The sequence below is a fragment of the Jaculus jaculus genome, chromosome 1 (assembly GCF_020740685.1).
Source record: "Jaculus jaculus isolate mJacJac1 chromosome 1, mJacJac1.mat.Y.cur, whole genome shotgun sequence".
NCBI classification, from domain to species: domain Eukaryota; kingdom Metazoa; phylum Chordata; class Mammalia; order Rodentia; family Dipodidae; genus Jaculus; species Jaculus jaculus.
Window position 1 is genome coordinate 137,971,858 of NC_059102.1, and position 25,247 is coordinate 137,997,104.

General features: G+C 39.8%; 1 protein-coding gene across 5 annotated transcripts in view; it reads left to right on the plus strand.

Annotated features, from left to right (window-relative positions):
* The window catches only part of Astn2 (astrotactin 2), a 1,021,805-nt gene that overhangs the window by 129,866 nt on the left and 866,692 nt on the right, over window positions 1–25,247 (plus strand). For all 5 annotated transcript variants that reach the window (XM_045154445.1, XM_045154449.1, XM_045154453.1 and 2 more), the window contains exon 2: window positions 190–377. In XM_045154445.1, coding sequence (XP_045010380.1) covers window positions 190–377 — 188 coding nt within the window. The remainder of the gene's footprint in view (window positions 1–189; window positions 378–25,247) is intronic.

Below are 25,247 nucleotides of genomic sequence, written 5' to 3' on the forward strand. Positions count from 1 at the left end.
TTACTTGGGGTACATGTTGGCCGCAGTTGTTCCAATCATAAATGGAAGTGATGGCTCCTATTTTAAAGAGCTGGGGTAAGGAAAGGCATTCTGTTACAAGTAGTTCATAATGCCTTAAGGCTTCTTTCTTTACCACAACACTCGAGCCAGGCATGCAGCTCACCTAATACCTTGGGTCTTGTTTTTCAGAGATGTCTGGCACAGCAGCGGACATTTCTCTGGTGCATTGGAGACAGCAGTGGCTGGAGAATGGCACGTTGTATTTCCATGTGTCCATGAGCAGTTCTGGGCAGCTGGCCCGGGCCACTGCCCCCACACTGCAGGAGCCCTCGGAGATTGTTGAAGAGCAGATGCACATCCTCCACATTTCTGTGATGGTGAGTGCCTGGGGATGGGATGAGGAGTGGGGCCAGAAGTAATCAGAGGATTGTTAGAAGATGGAGGGGAAGAGCTGTCCAAGTGCAAGAGGTCTGCATGATGCACAGGTCAGCTGGATTCTGAGCTGTTACCTGGACTGACACATGCACACGCATCATCTGTCAGCTGTGACAAACTAATTGTGTGTCAGAAAGAAAATAAAGGGCCTCCAACTCCTTGGCCTTTTGACTGACATCTCTGGGAATAACTGTATAACATCTGTCATATGCTTGTCTTGCTCTTCTGAGGGCTGGGGTTCAATGTTCAACAATACAACCAGACCTTCCAAGGATTGGCTGGCAACATGGCTCAGTGGATAAAGCACTCAATGCTATTGCAGTACCCAAGTTCCATCCCCAGGTCCTATGTATATAAGAGCCAAAGGCTGTGGAGGTTTTCTTTGATCACATCATGCTAAGGCTGACAGTGAGATGGGAGACAGATGCAGAGGAGTTTCCTAGATAGTGGTGAGCACAGCACAGAACAGCAGTGTGAGAATCCAGCGTGAAAAACTTTGCCACAAATTGAGGTGATCAGACAAGGACTGACTTTCAAGTTGTCCTTTGACTTCCACATGTGAGCCATGGCTAACATACACCTACAAACACACACACACACACACACACACACACACACACACACACACACACACACTAATATTAAAATAAACTAGAGAAGGCTGTCCTTTCCCAAGTGCCCTGATGCATCATGTGTTTTAAGTCTCATAGCTACTACAATATGGCCTCTAGAGATGAGTTATATATAGCCAATGGAGTCTTTTATAAGACTCCTTCATTTCACGCACATTATAGCTATGGATGCTATGGTGAAGGGAAAGGGACTTACACAAGGGTATGCAGCCAGTAAGAGCTCCTCTTGAGTATTCCCATCCACATGTTTCTGTCTACATAGCCATATCTAGGTCCTACATACCCTGTCTCCCTTGCAGTTCAATATATATATCTATCATGTTATAAGAATTATTCTAGCCACAGTTATGGAAATTTACTGTATGTAGCCAAAAATTCATAACATCTGACATGTTTCCTGTATATCAGAGATGAAGTTCTGAGGACAGAGAAATTAAGAGGACTCTCAGCTTTGAACACTGTGGGGCGGTTTGTGAGTCTGCTGTCCTCCCTGGGAAGGCTAGTGGGTTTGCAATCACCCAAGTGGTGGTCTAAAATGTATACAGTCATGTTGACGGCTTCTTTTATGATTTCTCTTGCTAGATATAAATCAACAAAGAAACAAATCTGGGCTTAGGGAGATGGCTCAGTTGGTAACACATGTACTTGACAAGCCTGAGAACCCGAGTTTAGATCTCTAGGACTTGTATAAATTTCAAGCATTGTGATACCCACCTTTAATCCCAGTACTTGAGGAGCAGAGACAGAAAGATCCCCTCAGGACAAGCTTACCAGTTAAAGGTGTGAACTCTGTGTCCAGTGAAAGGTGAAAGCCTGTCTCAGTTGATAAGGTGGGGAGTGACTGAGGAGGTGGAGTATGATTGAGGAAGACACCTAAATTTGATTTTTTGCTTACACATGTACACACATAAAAACACAAACATATGTACCACCCATATATGTGCATTCATTCCCATGAACACACATACATGCATGTGCACTACACACATGTACAAAAGCAAACAAACCTAATATGCAGAAAGAGCAGGCTGTAATGTTCTTGGAACAAGATGTGATAATCACAGTGGACATTATCCTCTAATGTTCTACACTTCAAAGCCACTCATACCATTTTCTTCATTTCACCATTAGCACAGTTCTGCTAGTCATATGAGAGTAAAATATGCTGCATCCAACCCATGTAAAAGGAAAGCAGGGCTCAGAAAGATGGGTGAATGGCATTAACACCATCTTTCCTACCCCTTTACTTCTTCCTTCTGTCATGAGTCAGTATTTGTAGACATTAGAGGGGAATAGAATTTGGGGGTTTTGTTTTCCTATTTTTTCCTGTTCTTCAAAAAACAGTGTAAAAGATATTCTGATTAGGGCTGAGTGAGATCCTGAAAATTTTCTCTTTTGGGAAAAACATCCACACATCCCAGCCAGAAAGCGTTAATTTTGGATTTAACGAATGTTCATGGTAAAGAACAAATCAAGGCCTTTGTGTTATTCCTGGAATGAGTGTGATTATAGACTTTTTCTGTGTAATTTGGCAATTTATGCCAGCACATGCCAACATAAGTGGGTACCCGAAGGCTAACTTTGGGGTGCAAATCTCTAAGCACCCTCTCAGGTGCTTGCTCAGTTCCATTAGAGTGATTGGGGTACCCTCTAATCTTAAGAAGGGTTGAAGAGGAGGAGTGATCTTCTGTCATTAATGTTTGAGCATGAAAGACAGATGAACATCTGCATTGAGTAATAGTTATTAGGTTATTCCTGGCTACATAGGATTCAGCAAGAATAAAACGTTTTCTTTCTCCCTCCTGCAATTAATCATTGATAATGACATCCAAGTTGGCTGGAAAATGTGTTCCATTCTCAATAGTGAAAAAATTGAGTCTCAGAAGGTTACTGACCTCTCCATGACTGTGTAGCAGAGATGTTGCTTTAGGACCAGGTTTTCACATTTTCAAACCTATATCATTTAGCTACTTCCTGAGAAGACCTATGTCTAATAGGAAAAACTCAAAGAAGTGAGAGGCAAGTGCCCATCAGTACCACCACCTTTACTCGGCACAAATCCTGCCTGCCCATGCCGAAATATCAGTTTTCTTCCAGCCCCTTGAAATCTTTTACAGTCTGTTCATATGTGGGTAAATCCAAATCCTTCTTCAACTTAAGTCCTAGATTGAATAGTTTCCTGGTCCCAAAAGGATATATACTTTGATTATTAATATCACAAAGTTGGTGCAGTGAGGATATTCTCAGTGAACATGGGCCATAATAAGTTAATAGACTATCATCTCAATCCACTATCCCAGCAAATATGAGCCTCAATAATACTAGAAGCTAAAAGCCAAGAAGAGAGCAAAGGTCTGTGCCAAGCTGAACTGACTTTGGATTCAGATTTACTTATACTTTACTTATTTATTTATTATTATTATTTTTAGTATTTGAGAGAGAGAGAAAGAGAGAGAATGAGGGTGCCAGGTCTTCCAGGCACTACAAATTAACTCCAGCCACTTGTGCCATCTTGTACATCTGCCTTACATGTGTCCTGGGTAATTGAACATGGGTTCTTTGGCTTTGCACTCAAGTGTTTTAACTGTTAAGCCCTCTCTCCCAACCCTGAACTCAGTTTTTGTTCCTTCCTGCTTATTATTACTTTTACCTTGGCTGAGTCCCTTGTCATTGAGCTTCAATTTCCTTGTTAATAAAACAATACCTATTGCATCTATCTCCAGTAGTAGAAGAAATGGAAAAATAATAATTAGTACCCAGAATGGCACACAATGACTTCACAACAACAGTGGATGTTAATATTATATTACATCTGACTTTGAAAGACTATGAAGACGTTGGTTTAGTCTTATTTGTGCTATTTGCTGCCTGATGGAGAGAAATGGTCATGATGCCTGACATTTCTTCTATGTACTTACTAATGCTAGGTGGTGCTGTAAATTTTATTTCATATCCATCATCACATCTATTTCTCACAACAGAGCTTCAGGTGGTTACTATGCCATAAACAAAGAATATTTTATACTAATAAAATAAGTAGCTATCTGTGTGACTGTGAACACACAACGGTAAGATGCTAAAGCTAGTACTTCACTCTATAAAGCCTGACATCTATCAATCATCTGCCTAGCATACTGAGCACTATTTCTCTTCATTACTACTCATTCAAATTCTATGATATGAGTTCTTGCAAGGACTTCCCTTGTGTGTAGTGCATGAGTACTAAGAGGGATGATTATGGCTTAGTAGCCAATGACAAGTTTGAACTGTCACTGTCACTAACTTTATGACTTTAACAATATCACCTCTGTCACTTATAAAACTGGAGTAATATTCCCTACTTCCTGAGATGTTTTCCCCATATTATCTGGTATTTAACCCAAATGTTCATGCAGGAAAGCCTGATTTAATGCAAAAGGTCACATCTGCACATATACAAAAAGACATCAAAGTAGAGGAGGAACTATTTGGAAAGAAGGAGCATCAGCAAGAGGACAAAAGAGCCAGGCACGTTGTCACATGCCTTTAATCCCAGCTCTTGGGAGGCAGAGGTAGGAGGATCGCCATGAGTTCAAGGCCACCCTGAGATGACAGAGTTAATTCCAGGTCAGCCTGAACCAGAGTGAAACCCTACCTCAAAAAACAAAAAAAGAACAAAACAAAAAAAAGAGGACAAAGGAAAGAAGTTTGAGAAGGTAGTGGGAGGGGATTAATACCAAATACATTATATAAAAGATTAAATATTGCAAATAAACACAAATAAATAATAAATAGATAAAATATTTATTTTCCTAAGTGTCAACAAAGTTACATTCAAAAATGCCCTGCAACCAAGGGAAGTGTTCTGTCTGCCAGACTATGTATGCTTAAAGCTAGCATCTTTCAGGTTAATTGCTTCAATGCCTTTATCAGAAGGATCTGTCCTTTTCCTTGAGTACAGATGAGGAACCTGGCAGATAGAGAAATTGTGCAGCCTGCTCACTCATGTCACCACTAAGAGACTGAATCTGGGATTCCAATTCTAAACTATCCAAATTGAGAGTTTGTTTTTGGGCACGAATCTGTATGGCATGGTGCCTGACAGTAAGTGCTTGAAAAGCAGATGCTGTTATTAAAATGTTAGCTGTAGTGAGGGACTATCATGCCTGTTATTTATGGAGTATTCACTCTGGGTGCTCAAAACACTTGATCGAACTTGGACCCTTGTCAGCTCAGGAGAGAGGTGCTGCTCACACCCACAGTTTATTGATGTGAGAAAGAAACCAAAGGAAGCTAAGAGCCTTCGTATAGGTACAGTCAGAGGAAGCTCTTGGCTTGAAGCTATGGTACCTTTTGCCTTGTCCATCAGCACCGATGGTCACTGCCCTTCACTCAGCCAGCTCAGTTTGGGGCCTTCATATTGGAGAAAAGCATGCTTGGAGTTTTCTTATTTAGTGAATGGGAGAGTTATGCTATTCTAGATGGCCTTAAGAGAAAAAAAAAATACATGCATATTTCTGTCAAGTGTGACCAAAATTGCTTGTTTCTGTTTTTCATCTAGATGAATTTTATTGTTCACTTTTGTGTTTTATTGTTGATTCTGTTAGCACATTGATATTTCAGGATGCTATCAGTTACTTTATTTTGGCTGGGACAAGATATCCAGCCAGAAGCAATGCAAGGAATGAAAGAGTTAAAGAGTTTATTTCAGCTTATAGTTCAGAGGGCAGAGTCATGGCAAGGAAAGCACAGCTGGAGGAGGAAAGTGGTTTATCATAGTCACATCAATAGGTCAATAGGGAGGAGGGAGAAAGAGAGAGAGCGCAAACAGGGTCTAGCTGTAACACCTCAAGGCCTACCACAGTTATATACTTCCTCTTACAAAGCTTTACCTCTTACAGGTTTCACAACTATTCCAACTAATGCCACTTTGCTGGGGACCAACTATTAAAACAAACACATGAGTCTACTGGAGAGGGGCACTGTATCTAAATTGTCATGGAGATATATTTAATTTTGTAATCATTAAAGGTTCTTTCAAGGTTCTATCACTTATGATTCACAGAGTTAGTCATATAACTACATTCCCTGCCACTTTAAACAACAATCATTTCATTTTGATATGGCCTCTCTTGTCTTAAAGATTTCAACAAAAGTTATTAAAGAAACTGCTTAAGATCAATATCTTTTATCATGGATTTTTCTTTTTATAAAATCTTTGGTCTTTCTGTAACAAAATGTTTTTAGAAGGGGGATGAAAGAAAAAGGTTCATTTGATGTAGAAGAAAAGACTTCTGTGGGCACTTTTCTTCCAGAAATAATGCTCTACAGAAAATGTTGCAGATGTGTCCTCATAGGCCTTGTGAGAGAATCCTATGAAAGACCAGCATTTACATCCATGGGAGGAAAGATCTTCCTTATCTTGAAACTCTCCAGCAGTGTAGTGGATCAGTCAGGGTTCCATTCCCTGTGATTCTGAGAGAAATAATAGATGACTATTGCAGTTCTTTCAAATTTTTAAGATCTATGATTCTATGCTAGAGTGATAATTAGAAGAATACTTTGAGGGTGATAACATGCCCAATAAATCTAAGAAATTATTATCACAAGTCTCAATCAAAAACTTCATTTGAGGAATATGTGTGATACTGACAAATTACTTATTAAAGCTTTCAGTGAAAGATAGCTTTAGATCATTTCCCCAATCAGTACATTTATTCATTCTCAGCAAATCATTCATTTCTTCACTCATTACTTCTGTTAATTAATCATATAATGGTTTACCTATCAATTGAATATTACAATGACAAATGCACCTGCTAAAAAGAACAAACAAAAATGAAGCCTTCAAGCAAGCAACCATAGTTCAGTATGAGTCAACTATGAGATCTGCCTGCTGAAAGTCATAGTGTTCTTGAAGTTGTGTTAATAAAGGCCTACTTTTCTGAGTGAGTAGCTTAGAGGTTCTTGGTGTGACCTGAAATACTGTGTTTACTTTTGGAGAACACAGTTGAGTAGAAAAGCTATGAGAAAAGGATCAAGACAGAAAAGTATCTTAAAATGAATGTGCTCACTAGAGATATCTGGGAGATGTGTTAGTGATGCCCACAGAACATAATTCTCATAGTCATTGCAATTCATTAGGTAGTTTTAACCCTTGTATTATACTTCTGATGCAACATAGGCACAGAGGATGTCATGACTTGTAAGAACTGCACCTGCATTACGTGTTGTGGTATGGATTCTGAATTAGCAACAACAATGTAGTGCATGTGTTCACCTCATCTCTGTTTCTCTACATATGATGGAGAGAACATGGCATATTGCCCTGATTTTGTATAAATTCTCACTCTGCCATTTATAAATATATTGGCACACTAAGGATACCAAATACAACACCACAGACAATGCTATAAAAAACAAAAATGTCTCAAAGTTCTAGAAACAAAAATACAGGGATGTTGGTGTCAGCAATACCATACTTACTTGAAGCAGCTGGGGAAGACTGGCTGCTATCCTTTTTCCTGGCTCCTGATAATTCCTTGGCTTGTGGCACTTTTATACCAATCTTAATGTGAACTTTGACCTGCTTGGGTGTCTATCTCGCTGCCCATATTCTCTGCAATATACATATAATTATATATATATATATATATATATAATTTAAAGCACAGAGAGAATTGTCATGCCATGGTCTAGTGCCTCTGCAAATAAACTCCAGACTCATGTAACATTGTGCACTTGGCTGTACATGGGTAGTGGGGAATCAAACCCAGGCTTTGAAAGCAAGTACATTTAACTACTGAGATGTCTCTTCAGCTCTGTCTGTAAATTAAGATCACCAGTGTATTATGAAGTTTGATACATACCTTATTTAACTAAGTGGTCCATATCCATGAATCACATTAATTATTTACTTATTTCAGGAAAGTAATATTTCTAAATCATAAACACACACACACACACACACACACACACACACACACACACACACATTCTTCAGAGACTTTAAGTGCTGTGTACCTTGTTGCTTAGTTTTGACTTATTTCAACAATACAGATTCACTAAAAATCTGCCTGAATCTATATATGCTAATGGGGAAAGGAGAGCATAAAACACAGCTTGTTTTTTTTGGAAGAAACATGGCTTAATTCATTCATTCTCATTTATGGTCATATCATAAGGCAGTGGAACAAGTGTAGGATTTGGTATGAGAAAGATTGGAATTAGTTTACATTATGCCAAATATAGAGGGATGAGAAAATCATTTTAACTAAAATTTTTATTTGGTAATTTACAAAATGTAAATAAAAATAAAATTAGAATGTCAAATCAAAATAATGTAGATGAAAACATTAAATAAGAATTTCACCAAAGATAAAGAACTATAAATGATAATTGGGATGTTGTACTTAAAAGTTTGTTTGATTCCACAGTATCCTGCTTTCCAAGATTAGCCAATTTATATTCTATAATCCAGTGCTCCTACAATTTCACGGATGCCCACTTTATGTCCCACCCATGAAATGTGCTAAGCTGCAGGGACTGTGGCTCGGCTCTCCAGGTCCTGAAATTCTGGAACTTTGGCTCTGACTGAAGAGAAGCTGTAGTTGGAGACATTTTGTTTACATGAGAGAGGGAACCATGAGGACAGCTGACAGAAATCTAAGAAAATATAGAAATGTATCTGATGCTCAGATGTGGGTTCCTTCACACTCTGTGGGCCAAAAGGCATCACATGACCAAGCATAGAGCTGGTGGCAGAGAAAGTAATCTTTTACAGGGGATCTTTAGAGGACAATGACAGGCAGCAATAGAACATACCCACTCTCATTTTATAGGACAGAGAGCAGGTGTTCACCTTCCCTGCTCCATAGGACAGATGAAATTGAAAAGATCACAAAGTTGTCTTAGAGAACAAGAGGTTTCTTGGGAAAGAGCCTGGCAGGGAGCTCCTCTGGACCTTCTGGCCAAAGCAGAATGCAGGATGAAAGTGTGTGTAGCAAACATTTTTGTATTATGTAGATGGAGGGAGTAGAGAGAAACCCAGACAAGAAAATTAGACATCTGTAAGTATTTACTGAGAACCTATTTTATACTGGGTGAATAGAAACTATCAGAGACATAGAACAGTAAAAGGAAGCTGAGAGAAAAAGGAGCCTAGTAGAGTGACACAAAAGCAGGAAAGTGAAGGGAAATTGGCAGAAACAAGCAAAAGACTTAGTAGAGAAGCAGATTTAGGAGAAGAGCATGAAATAAAACCCACCAGATAAGACTAATGCAGAGAGAAATGGAGGCTGGAAAGCATGAATATAGATCTCAGGGCCAAGGCAAAGTAGTGTGGGGTAAACAGGCCAGGACAGGATGTCAGAGTGAATGGAGGACAAGAGGAGTCAAGGGAGACAAAGGAGGCACGTGGAAAAGATGGGGAAAAGCCACAATTGTACCTCGAGTACTAAAGATCTGAAAAGGGAAGCAGAAAGGAAAATGTGTTTGGCATCTGGGAAATTGAGGGAGGAGCGAGGAAAAGGAAACGTCCAGGTAGAGGAGTAGTGTGGGGAGGGGATGAGAGCAGAAGGGTCAGAGGACTGTTCATTTAGTTCCCAACCTGTTCCACTCCAGCCTCTACTAAGTTTATTTATTTATTATTATTAGTTATGTACACAGTGTGTATACAGCCATGTTGGTACCGTCGTAAGCCCCCTCTCTGTCCTCCCCCCTCCACAGGAACCCATGAATTGTGACATTAGCCATCAGTTATGAGGAAGAGGCAATGTCTCTGTGCATAATGACCCAACATGTGGCTCTAAAAATTATTCTGCCCCCTCTTCAGCGAATTTCCCTGGGTTCATTTTAGGTCTGCTTTAGTGATAAAGTCTTAGGAGCCTCTGTCTCTGGATATCTGGTTTGGTAGAAGTTGAACATTCTCCGTGTCTATCTCCTTCATCCTTGTTCTGGTACCAGGTTCATTCTTCTAAATTTTATTCTCTTTCAAGAGCCTGGAACTATTATCTGATATTGCAACAACACAAAACTAATGGGGTATGTGTTCATGTTGAGGCACTCACAGTATTTGCTCCCTTCCATCCCTGTCTTGAGTCATCCCACAGTAAAAGTAGGTTGTGATGTATCTTGTAGCTTCCAATTCATCTTTAAATTAATTCTCACCTTTTACCCTTCTCTGCTGTGCTTAAAAGACAGCTTGGTGTGATGAAAATAATGTGGGAATAGAGAGAAAGACAGATGTGGATTCAATTTACAGCTCTTCCCTTATCACTGTTTCACCTTAGGTATAGTATTAACTGCTCTGATACTTTCTTCTCCATTATAAACAAGACCATGGGGACTCCCTTCATGAGACTAAAGACATAATAAATAATAAAGGTTCATAAAGTATCTTAGCATGGCAGGTGCTCAATGAGATTCTCTTTTTTCCTTTGTCTTTAATTTTCCCCCTGAAATATCTTGTGAATTAAGTTGGGTAAGAGTTATTAAGAATATTGACTTTTTAAAATACTGTTAGAAGTAATCAACAAACTAAATAAGTAGAGTGGAAGGGATAGTCCTTTACAGTAAAATTTCCAGTTAATAAATGTAGGAGGAAAGAAGGGAACAGAGAACTACTATTCAGCAATAACTACTGTAATAATTGCTGCTGACAAGATCTACCATGTGTGCTTAGACAAATGATGGGATGTTGTGGAGGGAAAGGACATTAGCAGAATTTCAAAGTGCCATTGTAACTGGATATTTATGAATTGTAAAAGAAAAATAGTGACTTTTCCATGGAGAAATTTAGTTGATATGAATTGTATTTGTTTCCTAATGCTGCCTTGACAAACTGTCACAAAATGAGGGTTACAGACAATGTAAATTCATTCACCCAGTTACAGATTCCAAGAGTCAGAAATAATGGTGAAAACCAAACAGCACTTCCTACAAGTGCTCAAAGGAAGAATTGGCACTTTTACCTTCCGGCAGCTCCCAAATGTTCTGGGGCTTGAGGCTGGTTAACTCCTGTGTATTCTCTCAGAAGCACATTTGTCACTGAGTTGCAGACACACCTTGATGCTCTCTCTCAGCCAGGTTGTTAACCATATCTCCAGTGTTCTGTATTTCAGATCACATAACATCTGCAGTTTCTGGGGATTGAGATATGGATGCTATTATTCTGGAGATTCTCTATTCAACCTAGTATATTACCTCAGCCAAATCATCAAGGTTAGCACCTCTCTAACAATGAAAAATGTCCACACCATAGACACCACGGACACCCTGGCACCAGGGATTGAAAAGGTTATTCTGGCCAAACTTTTTGAGCCCCTCTAATCATAAGACATCTGCCAAAGCCAGCAAGGGGCATTCTACAAAATAAGTGTTTAGACCATTCTTCCCAAATGGAACAGGTTAGAGGAACTGAGGGAGGCATGGCAACAAAATCACACATGGCATTCTGGATTAGATTCTGAACCCCAAAACAATACTGGTAGGCAATCTGGCTAAATTCTTCTAAGTCTGATGGCTTGTGTCATCATTGTGCACCGTTGCAAACTTCATGGATGAATTTTATTATTTTATTATATGAGATTTTTATCACTGGGGTAGCTTAGTGATACCTTTTCAGGTGATCAATTCGCTCTGCAACACTTCCTTTCTTATGAGGACAATGAGGCTGAATACTTTTAATTGATCTTCATCTGTCATTGCCATTCACAGGACCCTGCTGTGGAGGTATACTTGACCTGGACTATGGAAGAGATAGCAAGTTCTTCCTAGCCAGGGATATTTGGAAGTGATGGAAACAAAGACCTCTGATGTCAATCAATCAAGCAAGCAATCATTTCTCTTTCAGGCCAGATGACCAATTTTTTCTACCTAGAGTGAATATGAGTACAAAAGAAATGCTTCTGGGTGACCAAGAGTGGCCCTCATCGTCACTTAGCAAGTCAGTGGTACCTTTGTTTCCATCCAGCTGCTTAGTAGTATGTGTGCATGTGTGGGTGTGGGTCCAACCTTCTATACTGCCTGCCCTCCCAGGCTGTGAATGACTCTCATCAGAAACCCTCATCCTCCATGCTGAAGGAGCTGTATCCAGTGGAGGTTCTGCACAACTACATTTCACTCCATTGGGGTAATCGTCTTGTCTGCACATACAGCAATACCGTCAAACAATTACCAATTCAAACTTCTGCTGCTAATGTTCCCCAGCTCAAGGGCGTCTTTAATAGCAGAATAATACTTGTTGTTTCTTCCTTCCCTCTCTGTTTTTTCTTAATCTCTCCCTGATGAGACATAACATTAATTACAGCAGTTAACTGAAATTCTGTCTCTATTATTGCCTGCCACCTTCTCCATCTTGCCTTCCGCCTTCCAAATTTCCCTTCTGAATGAAGGAGGGGGAAGGGTATACAGATGTGTTTTTGTGTGTACTTGTACTGTGCCTACCTCCTTGTGTTGAATTTTAAGTCTGTTTGAGTCTGTATTTCTAAGTGTGTATGTGTGTGTGTGTCTTCTGTTTGTGTGTGACTGCTTCTTAATCTCACTGTCACTCTGAGTTAATTGTGTTGTTTCCTCTTGTGTGGAAGGAAATCTTATCTGTTTTGGATTAAAATTCAATGAAGGTCATAGCAGCTGGAAAACTTACCAGACTGCTGCAATTAATGTTCATTTGGCTTTGATAAATTGGAACGTTCCTCTCAATAGGACTGGAGTGGATTTGCGAAGCAATAATTCTTCCATTAACTCAATGATTCTGCCTGTGAGGGAGGACCTTGTCCTGCTTTTGTTTGTCATCTGTCACTTGGAGGAGCTGGGCATATGTCAGAGATGATTTACCCTGATTGTGGTGCCTGTCTATACCACAGACACTTAAAACCACTAATTATTTTCGCCCTTGCAAATTGCTTGATTAAACAAAACGTGAGGTTAGAATCAAGGGAGAGGAGTTGTTTGTACCCATTGGTTCCCTCAGTGTTGGGGGACTACAAGTTCCTTTCAAGGCATAGATGGAATGAGCATATACAGGAAAATCAGGAATAAGTGCACTGTGTGCATGGTTTTACTTCATCTCTGCAAGCCTTCAGAGTAGTTTGCCCATATCACCTGGGAGAAAACTGATGTCCACAGATGGTAAAGACTTTATCCAACATCAGAAGCATAGTATTACATACCAGACATTTGGTCATAAGAGACTTGGTCTGGGCTGGAGAGATGGCTTAGTGGTTAAGGCATTTGTCTTCAAAGCCAAAGGACTCAGGTTCAATTCCCCAGGACCCATGTAAGCCAGATACACAAGGTGGCATATGTGTTTAGAGGCTCTGCCACATCCATTTCTCTCTCTCTCTCCCTCCCTCTCTTTTTCTCACAAGTAAATAAATCAATTTTTTAAAAATTAAAAAGCCTTTGTTCAAAATGCCTTAGTTTTTTTTTATAAAACTACCTAATATTATTAAGTCTACAATTTTTTATTGATAGTTCACTATGTATTGGAGCAAAATATTCACCTTACAATATTTACCCAGTTGGGAATTTGCTAGTTTCTGTAGTAGCTCTATTTTTTTTTTTTTTTTCATGGAGCTTTTGGAGATATATCTTATTCTTTTCCATAATGGCTGTGTTAACTTACATGCTTACTAACAGTATACTAGGGTCCCTTTTAGTGAGGTGTATACAATAAACATATATAGCTTAATCCAGATGCAATGCCACAATAATCTCATTACTCAGAGCAAGGCTGACACAGGAGCATTAATGAGTTCAAGCTCATCTGGATTATACAGGAGAAGGGAGAGCCTGCCTCACAATAGACCATTCTACCCAGGCTAAGTGGCACAAGTCTGTAACTCCAACTACTCAGGAGTATAAGAGTGGGGAATGCCACAAGTCCACATACTCCCTGAGCCGCAAACTGTGTTCATGACCTGATGAGTACTTTAGCAAGAATCTCCTTTAGAATTGAAAACTAAAGGGCTGGGACTTGTACCTTAGCATTAGAGTGCTTCCCTAGTATATGCAAGGCCTCAGATTTTATCCCCAGTTCTCAATGAGCACGTGCACGCCCATACACCCACACACCCACCACCCCCACACACACTCCAGAAACACCATCATTACAACTTTAAAATTGAATTAACAAATTAAATGTAATATCAACAACAACAATAAAATAAATTCCTGATATGTTTGTTTCAAAGGTATTTTCCTGGGCTCTGTCCCAGGTCTACCTGGTCTGAACATTCATGTAGCATTCTAAGGAATTTGAAAAAGAAAAGAATCTCTGACTCATTTGGGGTGAAACAGAAAATGCAAGTAGAAAGACTTGCTCATTTAAAATTTATTTAATTGTCATAAAGTCATGGCAAGGCAGTCAGTAGCATCTCTATTTTACTGGTCTATTGAAGCATATTAAGATAAGGGAACTTGCTTAGGTCACACTACTTAGGAGAAATCCAAAGAGGAGACAGATCCTGTCTGTCTGTCTCCTAGGCAGCAAGGTTCTTTCTCTTATTCAGAAGCCTCATCTAGCCATCCTATCTCTTCAGTCCCCAGTCCTCCTTCCCCTTTAAATTCTGCAGGGGTATAAGCAAGTGAGGCTTTTGGCTTTCCCCATAGATACCTCTTCAGTTCCTGTTTTATTACAGTCCTGATGCTGCCCTAATGAAGTGTCCAGAGGCTTGCTCTGTCTAGGCTTTCCTTAATAGGAAGTGAAATATGCAGGTGGTTATGCCAGAGGCTTTGTGTAGATGTTGCATAGGGCCATTGGAGGATGTGTAAGGGAGACATGGAGATCTATTACTCATACAGCAGAAGGTCCTAGGTGAAAGGCTCTCAACTGCAGGGAAAGGCTGTTCCACTGCAATGATTTCCATAATCTGCTGAGTGAAGAGGAGACTCTTGGAACTGGATCTGTCAGCCTTCTGCTAAATGTGTGATGTTAGGCTAGCTCTTTGCCCTTTCTGAATCATACTTTCCTCTGAGATATAATTATCATACAGATGATAATTATATCTCCTCTAATAAAAGAAATATTTCAAGAAATGGAAGTGTCCATGTTAAGTAGAAACTGTCTCACAAATAGAAATGGAACTATTCTTTTTTAAAAACAAATCTTTAAGATATATTCTATTTATTTATTTCAGAGAGAAAAAAAGTGGAGAGTGAGAGAGAGAAAATGGGTAGACTAGGGCCTCAAGCAACTGTAATTGAACTCCAGATGCATGCGCCCCCTTGTGCATCTGGCTTACGTGGGTCCTAGAAAATCGAACCAGGATCCATTGGCTTTGCAGGCAAGCACCTTAACCACTAAGCCATCTCTCCAGTCCATAGAAATATTTTTAAAGCCTAAGCATTCTTGACTGAGTAACATAGACAAGATTTGTTCCTATTTAAAGTCTCATTAAAATTTCCTAACATATCCCAAGTTAATGTTCACTACAATATGACTTTAGAGAAAAGCCTTGCTTAGATCACAGAATTGGTCAGTGTCAGAGAGAGAAGCTCCTAAATCCTTGAGTATATAGAAAGAGAGAACCCCAAGTCTCTATCAACACTTATGTTGCTGGGCCACTAGGAAACATTTGTCTGAAATCCTGTAGAAAAGCAATACAAGGTCTCGGAGAAATGTGGACCCCCATCTTTTGAGACTCAGTTTAGCAGATATGATAGACTGTACTTTCTGTTAAAAGTTCCTAAGTTGAAGTCTTCAACCACAATGTGACTGCATTTAAAGACAGATACTTCAAGGAGATCTTTAACTCAAGTGAAGCCATAAAGGTGAGGCCTTTTGGAGTTTTGAAAAAAAGACAGAGAAAGAGAGACAGAGCGAGCTGATGCTTGCAAACAGAGGAAAGGCCATATGAATTCTCGGTAAATAGATGAAAGGCCTCACCAAACACTTACCCTGCTAGAGCCTTGAACTTGAATTTGCAATGCCCATACCTGTGAAAAAATGAAATTTATGTTGTCTATGCCTGTGTGTGTTATTGTGTTAGGACCTGAATCCGTTACTTTCATGTTGGTTTCTGGGGCAGAATACCGTATCAGAAGCAACTTAAAGAAGGCAGTGGTTTTTCTGACTTACAGTTTCAAGGGGAAGTCAAGAATGAAAGAAAAATCATGGCAGGAGCAGAAGCCAGTGTCATACTGTCACACTCAGAGGAAGAGCTGAGAGAAAAAGAAAAAGAGAGAATTAATGCTTAGGGCTCAGCTTTCTTTCTTTCTTTCTTTCTTTCTTTTTTTTAGAGAGAGAGAGAGAGAAATATAGGGCCTCAGCCACTGCAGTTAAACTTCACACACTTGTGCCACACAGTGACCATGTGCAACCTTGTGCTTGCCTCACCTGTGTGCATGTGGCTTATGGGGGATCTGGAGAGAGATCGAACATGGGTCCTCAGGCTTCACATGCAAATGTTAACCCATCTCTCCAGCCAGTCTAAAATCCCAACCCAACATATTACAATGCTGTCAGAGTTTGGGTAGGTCCTTCCACTTCAACAAATAACATCTATAATTTAACTCATAGATGTAACCAGAGTTTCCATGGTGATTCTTAATCCTAGGTTGACAACCAAGGATTATACTAACTGACACAGCAGAAACCTGAGGCTAGTGCTTCTCTATCCCTAGTGGCTGAGGGGCACCAGGGAAGCATAGAGAGTATTGTTACTCCTCCCCTGATGTTGTTACAGGGACTGAAAGGAAACTCAAAAGAGTAAAGAATGTGCTCATAGCACAGTAAGAGGGCTGAGTGGGAAGAGAAAAATAATGGAAGGGATACATTTTTAGAAGGTGAGGCAATGCGTGTGTAGAATACAATAAACTGAAGTGAATGGACTACAAGGAAAATGAATGATTAATCCTGCCATATGTCATAGTTGTGACCTTTTCACAGCTCATGGCACTGAATGTAGTTTCAGAGGCTGCAGGAGACAGAGCCCATGATAGCTTCTTCTATGTGGCTTCTGTATCAGCTTTCCACAGTGCCTGTTATGTTCCAGCATGGCTCCTGTCACATACTTCTTCATCATGTTTTTATAAAACTCTGCCTTTAATGATCATTCACAGAGAAGGCATGCAAGAATTTCATAGATGAGGATGCTGAGACAGCCCAAGGTCACACTGGATTCCACATCTTGAGCCCATGACCTCTCCATGAGGAAATTGACTGAGACTAATGACTATGGAAACATACCAACTCAGCAGAAAGGCCCATATCTTAATCAGTCTGTTTCTTTGCCTATTAGCTTTATGACTTGAGAGGAAGCTTCTAACATGTCAGAACTTTGTGCTGGTGGAGCTGAACCTCAGTAAAATGACTTAGTTCTTCCCTTATCAACTCTGACCAGAATGGTCCATCAAGCTGTACTTACAGCACTGCATGGCATCTCTTAGGCCAAGGTTTCAAACTAATCCAAATTTCTCCTGCAAAGCAGTTCCAAAAGGCCAAAAGCCACACAGTCAGGTTTCTAAGTAGCAATAACACTACTTCTCAGTACCAACTATTCTGCCACAGTCAGGTTCACATTGCTGGCAGAAAACACCTGACTAAGAACAGATTATGGGAAAAATGGGTTTATTTTGGCTAACAGACTTGATGGAAAACTCCATAATGGCAGGGGGAAATGATGGCATGGGGAGAGGATGGACATCACCTCTTGGCCAACATCAGATGGACAACAGCAGCAGTAGAGTGTGCCAAACACTGGAAAGAGGAAGCTGGCTGTTATACCCATAAACCTTCCCTCAACAATAAATTGTCTCCAAGAGGCTTTAATTCCCAAATTTCCATCAGCTGGGGACTTGGCATTCAAAATACCTAAATTTATGGAGGACACCTGAATCAAACCACAACATACACAAATTACAGCTGTGAAGTGTAAGACTTATATAGTACTAATGTCCTGATTTTATATATATATATATATATATATATATATATATGGTGGTTTGATTCAGGTGTCCCCCATAAACTTAGGTGTTCTGAATGCTAGGTTCCCAGCTGATGGAGATTTGGGAATTAATGTCTCCTGGAGGGAGTGTATTGTTGGGGGCGGGCTTATGGGTATTAAAGCCAGTTTCCCCTTGCCACTGTTGTGCACACCCACCTGTTGCTGTAGTCCACCTTATGTTGGCCAGGGAGTGATGTCCACCCTCTGCTCATGCCATCGTTTCCCCTTGCCATCATGGAGCTTCCCCTCAAGCCTGTAAGCCAAAATATATCTCTTTTTCCCAGATGCTGCTCTTGGTTGGGTGATTTCTACCAGCAATGCGAACCGGACTGCAACAATATGTGTGTGTATATAAACATGGCACCATTTTGCCTTATAATGTAGTATTGAATGAAATAAGACAACCTAGGAAGAATACCCAGGATTGTGCCTGGAACTTGGTAGACACTCAGTCCATGGTGGCTGTCTGTCATTATTATTACCTACAGTCTCCCAGAAAACTTACTGATGGGAAATTCCTCAATAAGAGAAACTCTCTGATCAATCAGAGCTCAAGCTTGTGCTTTTTTCAGGCCTGCTCTATCCTAGGCTGCTGTCAGTAGGCTCTTGACTTTAGAAGGTTGGTAGCCACAGGAGGTGACAGATTGGGTGTTGGGGCCACCCAGGGACCATCTGCTCCTGGAAAAGTGGAGGTAGGTTTGGTCTGACCAACTGGTGTAAAGTTAAAAATGAGATTGTGAAGCAGTAGCAACATCTGTGTCATCATCTCTGTACCAGGAGGTCAAGTGGCTTCACAAACCGTGTTGTTGCCAGAGTAGTCTTTGTTTGGAAATTAATGAGGAGCACCACAGAACTGCTACCAATGCAGATTTGGGTCTCTGGACGTTATAGAAAGCAGATTGATTTTAAGCAATGCATTTTCACCCTTTAGCACCATGTGAAAGGGGCCATATTAGAGCAGGAGGCCCAGGAGGAACATGGCTGGAAAAGGGATGCCTAAGCCTCCTCCTGATTCTGATTCTGCGGTTCACATGTGCTGTTCTATCTTTTCACTACTGTTATTTGTGTACTCGTGAAACTCTGGTGTTAATAATGGCACAATATGCACTTTAAAAAAAAAAAAATCTGAAGTCAACATTGTCAAATGCTTTACTATTAGCTGCCTGTTCCACATGAGAAAACAGGTAGAAAAAGGAAAACCCTTCTACCAGAGGTAATGGAGCTCATACTTGAACTCAGGCATGGGGCTTCTAGGTCCACTTCTTTAGCTGCTATGCTGATGTATAATTTTCTCAAATTTATGATAAGATGATGTCTACATACAGCTGAAAGTATCTGTTTAAAGCGGAATGAGGAACTTGGAAGATAGGATGTTCTAAAACAGCAATTTTCGTGCATGAGCCAACAAGGACTCTGTTGACAGGACTTAATCACCCTCAAATAATCGATTTATTATAATTCATAATAATTGTAGCAGTTAAAATTCTCATTATTGGAACAAAGTATATGACCAGAAACATCTTATGGAAGGAAAAGGTTTCTTTCCAGCTTACAGTATCAAGGGCTGTCTCACTATAGTGAGTAAGGAAAGCCTGACAAGAAGCAGAGAGGTGTCACAACCCCATACAATAGTAGGGAGTTAGAATGAATGCATTGGCACTGGCAAGCAGGCCTGGACTTACACAAAATGACACACCTCCTCCAGCAAGGCTCAAATATGAATCTTAGTCACAAATGCATGAGGTTTCAGGGCTACATTCATTCCCCCATAGTAGTATAATTATAATGGTACTTAATAACTATATAGTGCTTTAGGAGGCTCAAGGAAGTGTTTACACAATTCCTATTGCTTTTACTCTCAAAAATTTCAGTGAATGTTGGTCTTGATTATTAATTTCGTGTGATTAAGAGATGCCTAGGGCTACTGAAGCACACCTGTGTGTATGGGGATGTTTCTGGAAGAGTCATATGCAATAGTGACTGGGAAAGACCTGCTCCCAACATAGGCATCAGTTTCCAGTGGCTCTGATACCTAAGTTTCCCAAAGTAAAGCACCGAGCCTGCCCCTTTAAGTTCTTCTTTCTGAGTGAGTGTACCCATCACTGCTGCTGGCAACCAAATCCACTTCTTAGGCCTTTCATTGTGAACTTAATGCATGTGACTATCCAGGGAGTTTCCAGATCTTCAATGAGGGATTGGGACTGCTGATTTTCCTGGATTATTCAGCTGCTGAGTAATCTGTCGTTCCAGTTTACCCATGACTATTGTTGGATTGCCTATCTCCTATTGTGTGAGCCAGTATAATCAATTCATGGATAATAGATGTCAAATACATATATAGATAGATAGATAGATGATAGATAGATAGATAGATAGATAGATAGATAGATAGATAGATAGATAGATAGATAGATAGACGATAGCTTACTTTGGCTCTTCTAGAAAGCTCTTCCTAATGTACATTTTACTATTGGGTAGTGGGATTGTTGCCATGCCTAAAATTGATCATGGGATTCTTCTACCTTTGGAATTAGTTTGCTGGAGAAATGAGGACAATTTCAATATCAGGTGAGAATAGCTTTGGAACATTGGAAGCGGAGTTTAGTGGGCAAAACTGTTGAGATCCCAGGTGATCAAAATGCTGACAGAAAATTCAGACAGTTAGGATGCTCTAATGAAGTTTCAAGTGGGAATGAGAACAATATTGGAAATTGAATAGAGGCCTTTTTGACAAAATGTAGACCAAAAATGTCTGCATATTTGTCTTTTCCCAGGAACCTTGTGGAAAGGTAAGTTTAAAGTTGATAGAGAAATTAATTTGGTGGAGGAAGTTTAAGTCAACAAAACATTCATAGTGTAGCATGGTTATTGCTAATGATTTTAGCATATCATGAGAATCTGAATAGAAAAGAATGGAGTTTAAAGAGTTTAAAGTTATGGACAAGGAGAGTATGGTGGCTAGAAAGGCAAAAATAAAATGAAACACATCAAAATAGAGAGATTTATTAGAGGGAGAAATGGGGTCAGTGGAAGGGATAGAGAAGAGCAGGGACAAGAGACAGGGGCCACAGAGTATTATGATCAAAACATAGTTGCACATACATAATTTTTTCAATAATTTTTTTAAGTCAAACATTTTGCACTGGGACAATGGAAAATTGGCTAGACTTCTACCCAAACTCTCACCCATTTCATGCTCTGGGCAGTAAAATTATAAACTTGTCTAAAAGACTTTCTCTTGAGAAGAGAGAACTGTTGGAAATAACTCTCATATCACTGCTTATGGACTGTTTTCTTAGGTTCTGCTGTCCAGGCATGAATGGGGCTTCTATAGCCAAGGTTAAAAGTGATTTCCAGGCTAATGAGCTGCTTGCAGATTTTGGCTTCATCTAAGTGATGCTGGTTTTGCAGACATGGGATCATGAAGGCTTCCACCCAGATTTCTTTTTTTTTTTTCACCTCAACATTCTCTATTTTTTAATTTAATTAATTAATTTTTTTATTAATTAATTTTGTACTCCATGAATACAGTCAAGTTAGTACCATTGTTAGGCTCATCCATGTCCTTCCTCCTCCCCCAAGCCCCTCCTTGTTGAGGTATATAGGTCATGCAATATGGAGTTAGCCCACAGTTATGGGTAAGATAAATGTCTCTATATATTTTAAGGAAGGCCTATTTATTAGTCATGGTTCTCTAAAGGAACATAACTGATAAGATGAAAAGTATTAAAAAGACAATTTATGTACAATGTATGCAAAATATATATAGGAAATTGATGCACAATATATGATATACAGAAAATACTCCCAAATGTGAAAGCCTTGGGGTTATAGATAAAGGGAGATGACAGGGTCTTGGCACCAGCCTTCTAGGCTGAGCTTTGTGGTCCTCACTCATTGGCTATATTGACTGTGGGGAAGTCACTCAAATCTAAACCTCAGTTTCCATCTCTGCCATTTAAAATCATGGCTGATCTTGTTCCTTTTTTTAAAATTTTTTAAAAATATTTTTTGTTCATTTTTTATTTATTTATTTGAGAGCTACAGACACAGAGAGAAAGACAGATAGAGGGAGAGAGAGAGAGAGAGAGAATGGGCGTGCCAGGGCTTCCAGCTTCTGCAAACGAACTCCAGATGTGTGTGCCCCCTTGTGCATCTGGCTAACGTGGGACCTGGGGAATCAAGCCTTGAACCGGGGTCCTTAGGCTTCACAGGCAAGCGCTTAACCGCTAAGCCATCTCTCCAGCCCGATCTTGTTCCTTTTTATAAGTTGATGTTTGCATTAGTAATAGTCTATGACAATAATTAGCATAGCAACCTTATATGAACCTCACCCCTCCTGGGGCCTGGTGTGGTTGTATTCTTCATGTTCCATCATTTTCCTTCTCCTGCATGTTCTTTAAGCAATGAAAAGCACAGCCTTTTCCCTAAGGACCATTGGCATTGTTCTTCTGTACCCTAGAACCCAGAAGCAATTCTGGATTCCAGACATTTCTGCAAAAATCTTTGCCAGCTTTGTGGGATGATGTACCCTTTCACCATTCTACAGGGAAAATGGCATTAAGTCTAATTAACTATTCACTCCTACATTTGGGGAAGACACTGGGGGAATTTGTCTTTAAAGTATCATTCTTCAGCAAAGACACCTGTTATGCTAATGGTGCTGCTTTAGTCTCTCCACTGGGGGCCTGGATGTTTTCTTAGCAAAGCAACTGTGAATACATTACACCCCAAGTAGCACTTCCTAGTCTAGCATCTTTAGCTTTTTCTCAAATGTAAACTAAGCACCCTGTATTCTTAATTTGGCCTCCATAATGAATCACATGCCTGGGAAAAGTGCTTAAGTTAGAGCCCTCATTGGAAAGAATACCTAATGGGAAGAGATTAGAAGAGAAACAAACATTTATTGAGCTGTTGCCATAGACCAGGCATCCTACTGAAAGCTCGCCTGCGTTCTGCTGTCTAATTCACCACCATAGCCGCAGCACAAGGTAGGAATTGGTATTGTTATTCACTAGAAAATGTAACTGAAATTTAGGGAGTTTACAATTTAGTTATTTGTTCGACTAATATTTTTAAACAGCCCTTACCGCCCACCCCCCATGTGTCAAGCACCATAATAGACACCTAGACTTGTTATCAGGTCTATAAAGATTAGAGTGGTAATTTGAGACTAAGGCCCCAGAGACATATATCACTCTAAGGTCATAGTATAGGAACTGGTAGGGCAGGAATGCAAATGAATATATCATGGAGGCTTGGTTTGATCCCTGAGAGCTTTGTGATTAGCTTATTCAACTTTCATGGACCATCTCATTTGCACAAAGGACTATGTTATGGACTTCATCATCTCAGTATAAAAACATACACATATGTGGTTAGGGCATGGAGTCAAGTACTCAGGGAAGGCAAGACTGTCATAGGTATTGACCAGAGACAGCAGGGGATCATCAAGGAAGAAGAAGAAAAAGAAAAGCACTCTACTTCCTTCCAGTGAAGCCAAGGAAAGGTTCTTGGAGGAGAGGAACATTGATTTAGGCTTCCAGTGTGGCATGGGTCATGAGCATCACTTAGTAGGTTACAACATGTTCCCTCAGTACAGATTATCTTCAAGGAGGTGACACTGATATGATCCTGCTCCACACAGCCTGGCATCCTATCCAACAGGTTTATGAAATACCGGCAACTCTCTTGAGCTGCAAGAGCCTCTACAAGTCCGAAGTAAGGGAGCAGGGTTTTTGCTATTCTTAATCCAATCAGCAGATTTGAAGGGGAGTGAGGGGGCTAGTATTTAAAGGGACTTAATTGTAAAACCTGCCAGCCCAATTCCAATACTTTAGCCACCCATGTAAAGCCAGATACTTATTCACCTGGTATGCACACACACACACACACACACACACACACACACACACACACCTACAAAAGATCCATTACAATGCCTTCAGTGTTTTACAGAAGAAACTTCATCAAATGGATCATTTTATGAATACTAATATATAATAGATCAAAGTGTGTTTGTCCCTTACTAGAAGTTTTGAGGAGTTAGGGGAACAGGATCTCTGTTTCTTTTATTGACTACTTCACACCATCAAAGATGTACCTAAAGAACATGGCAGTAAAACTAGGAAACCATTCTCTGCATCCATTATATAAGTGGTGGAAGAATGGAACTGTGAGACTAGAGGCAACGACATCTCCAAAGTCAGTGAGCAGGTTGACAGTCAGGAACCAGCTCTCTGCGTCTTACTTCAAGATTTACTAACACAAGACTGGTAGGGAAAATTGTTCTTGTATTTATTTTATGTTGAACATTTTTTTAATCCACTTTAGACTTGCAGAAGATTTTCAAATGTAATATAAAAAATTACCCAGCTTCTACTGATAGCAACATCTTCCATAATCATGGAGCAGTAGGTTAACACCAAGAAATTAACATTGACAAAACACTATTAACTAAAGATGTTCCCCTATTTCTACAGTCTTTCCTCCAACACCCTTTTGTTGCTCTAGGGTTAGGTGCAAGACACCATATTGCATGAGTTCCTCCTGTCTCTTTAGTCCTCTCCTTATCAATTCTCTTTGTTTTATCATTTTGATAATTTCCAAGAGTACTAGCCAGATACTTCATAGGCCATCTTTCAAATTGAGTTTGGCAGATGTCTTGCCATAATTGGAGTAGAGTTATGTATTTGGAAGAAGAATGTCACAAAAGTGAAGTGTCCTACTCATTCATCCTATGAGAAGGTATATGGTATCAACAAGACTTGTTATGATCAATGTTAAACAGGCTTGTTTTTGTTGAAGATGGTGTGTGCCAGTAATTTGGTTTTCATATTACTATTTGTCTATTGTGATCAAGGAGAAGAGGGGTATCAAAGGACCTGTGGACATTTGGTAAAACCAACACTGCCATTAGTAAATATAATTTGAGACTTAGAAAATGTTTCATTTCTCCATGTAGTTATTTCTTCCACTAACTTTAGTATTTATTAGTTAATCTTTATTATAGCAACTTATTTGCCTAGAAGAGAAAACACATTGTTTAAAGGAAAACAATAACAAAACCAGGGAGATGAAAAGATTAAAAAAAGAAGAAGAAGAAAATGTATACATACTGAAGACAAAGTTTATCTACCAGAATCTGGAAGGTATCTCCAAGAGGGGCCTGCTGATCTCATCAGGCTTGCTGGTCTTGTCCCAACATGGGGATGCTCTAACCGCGCCATCATAACATGGTCAGCAACCATCATCT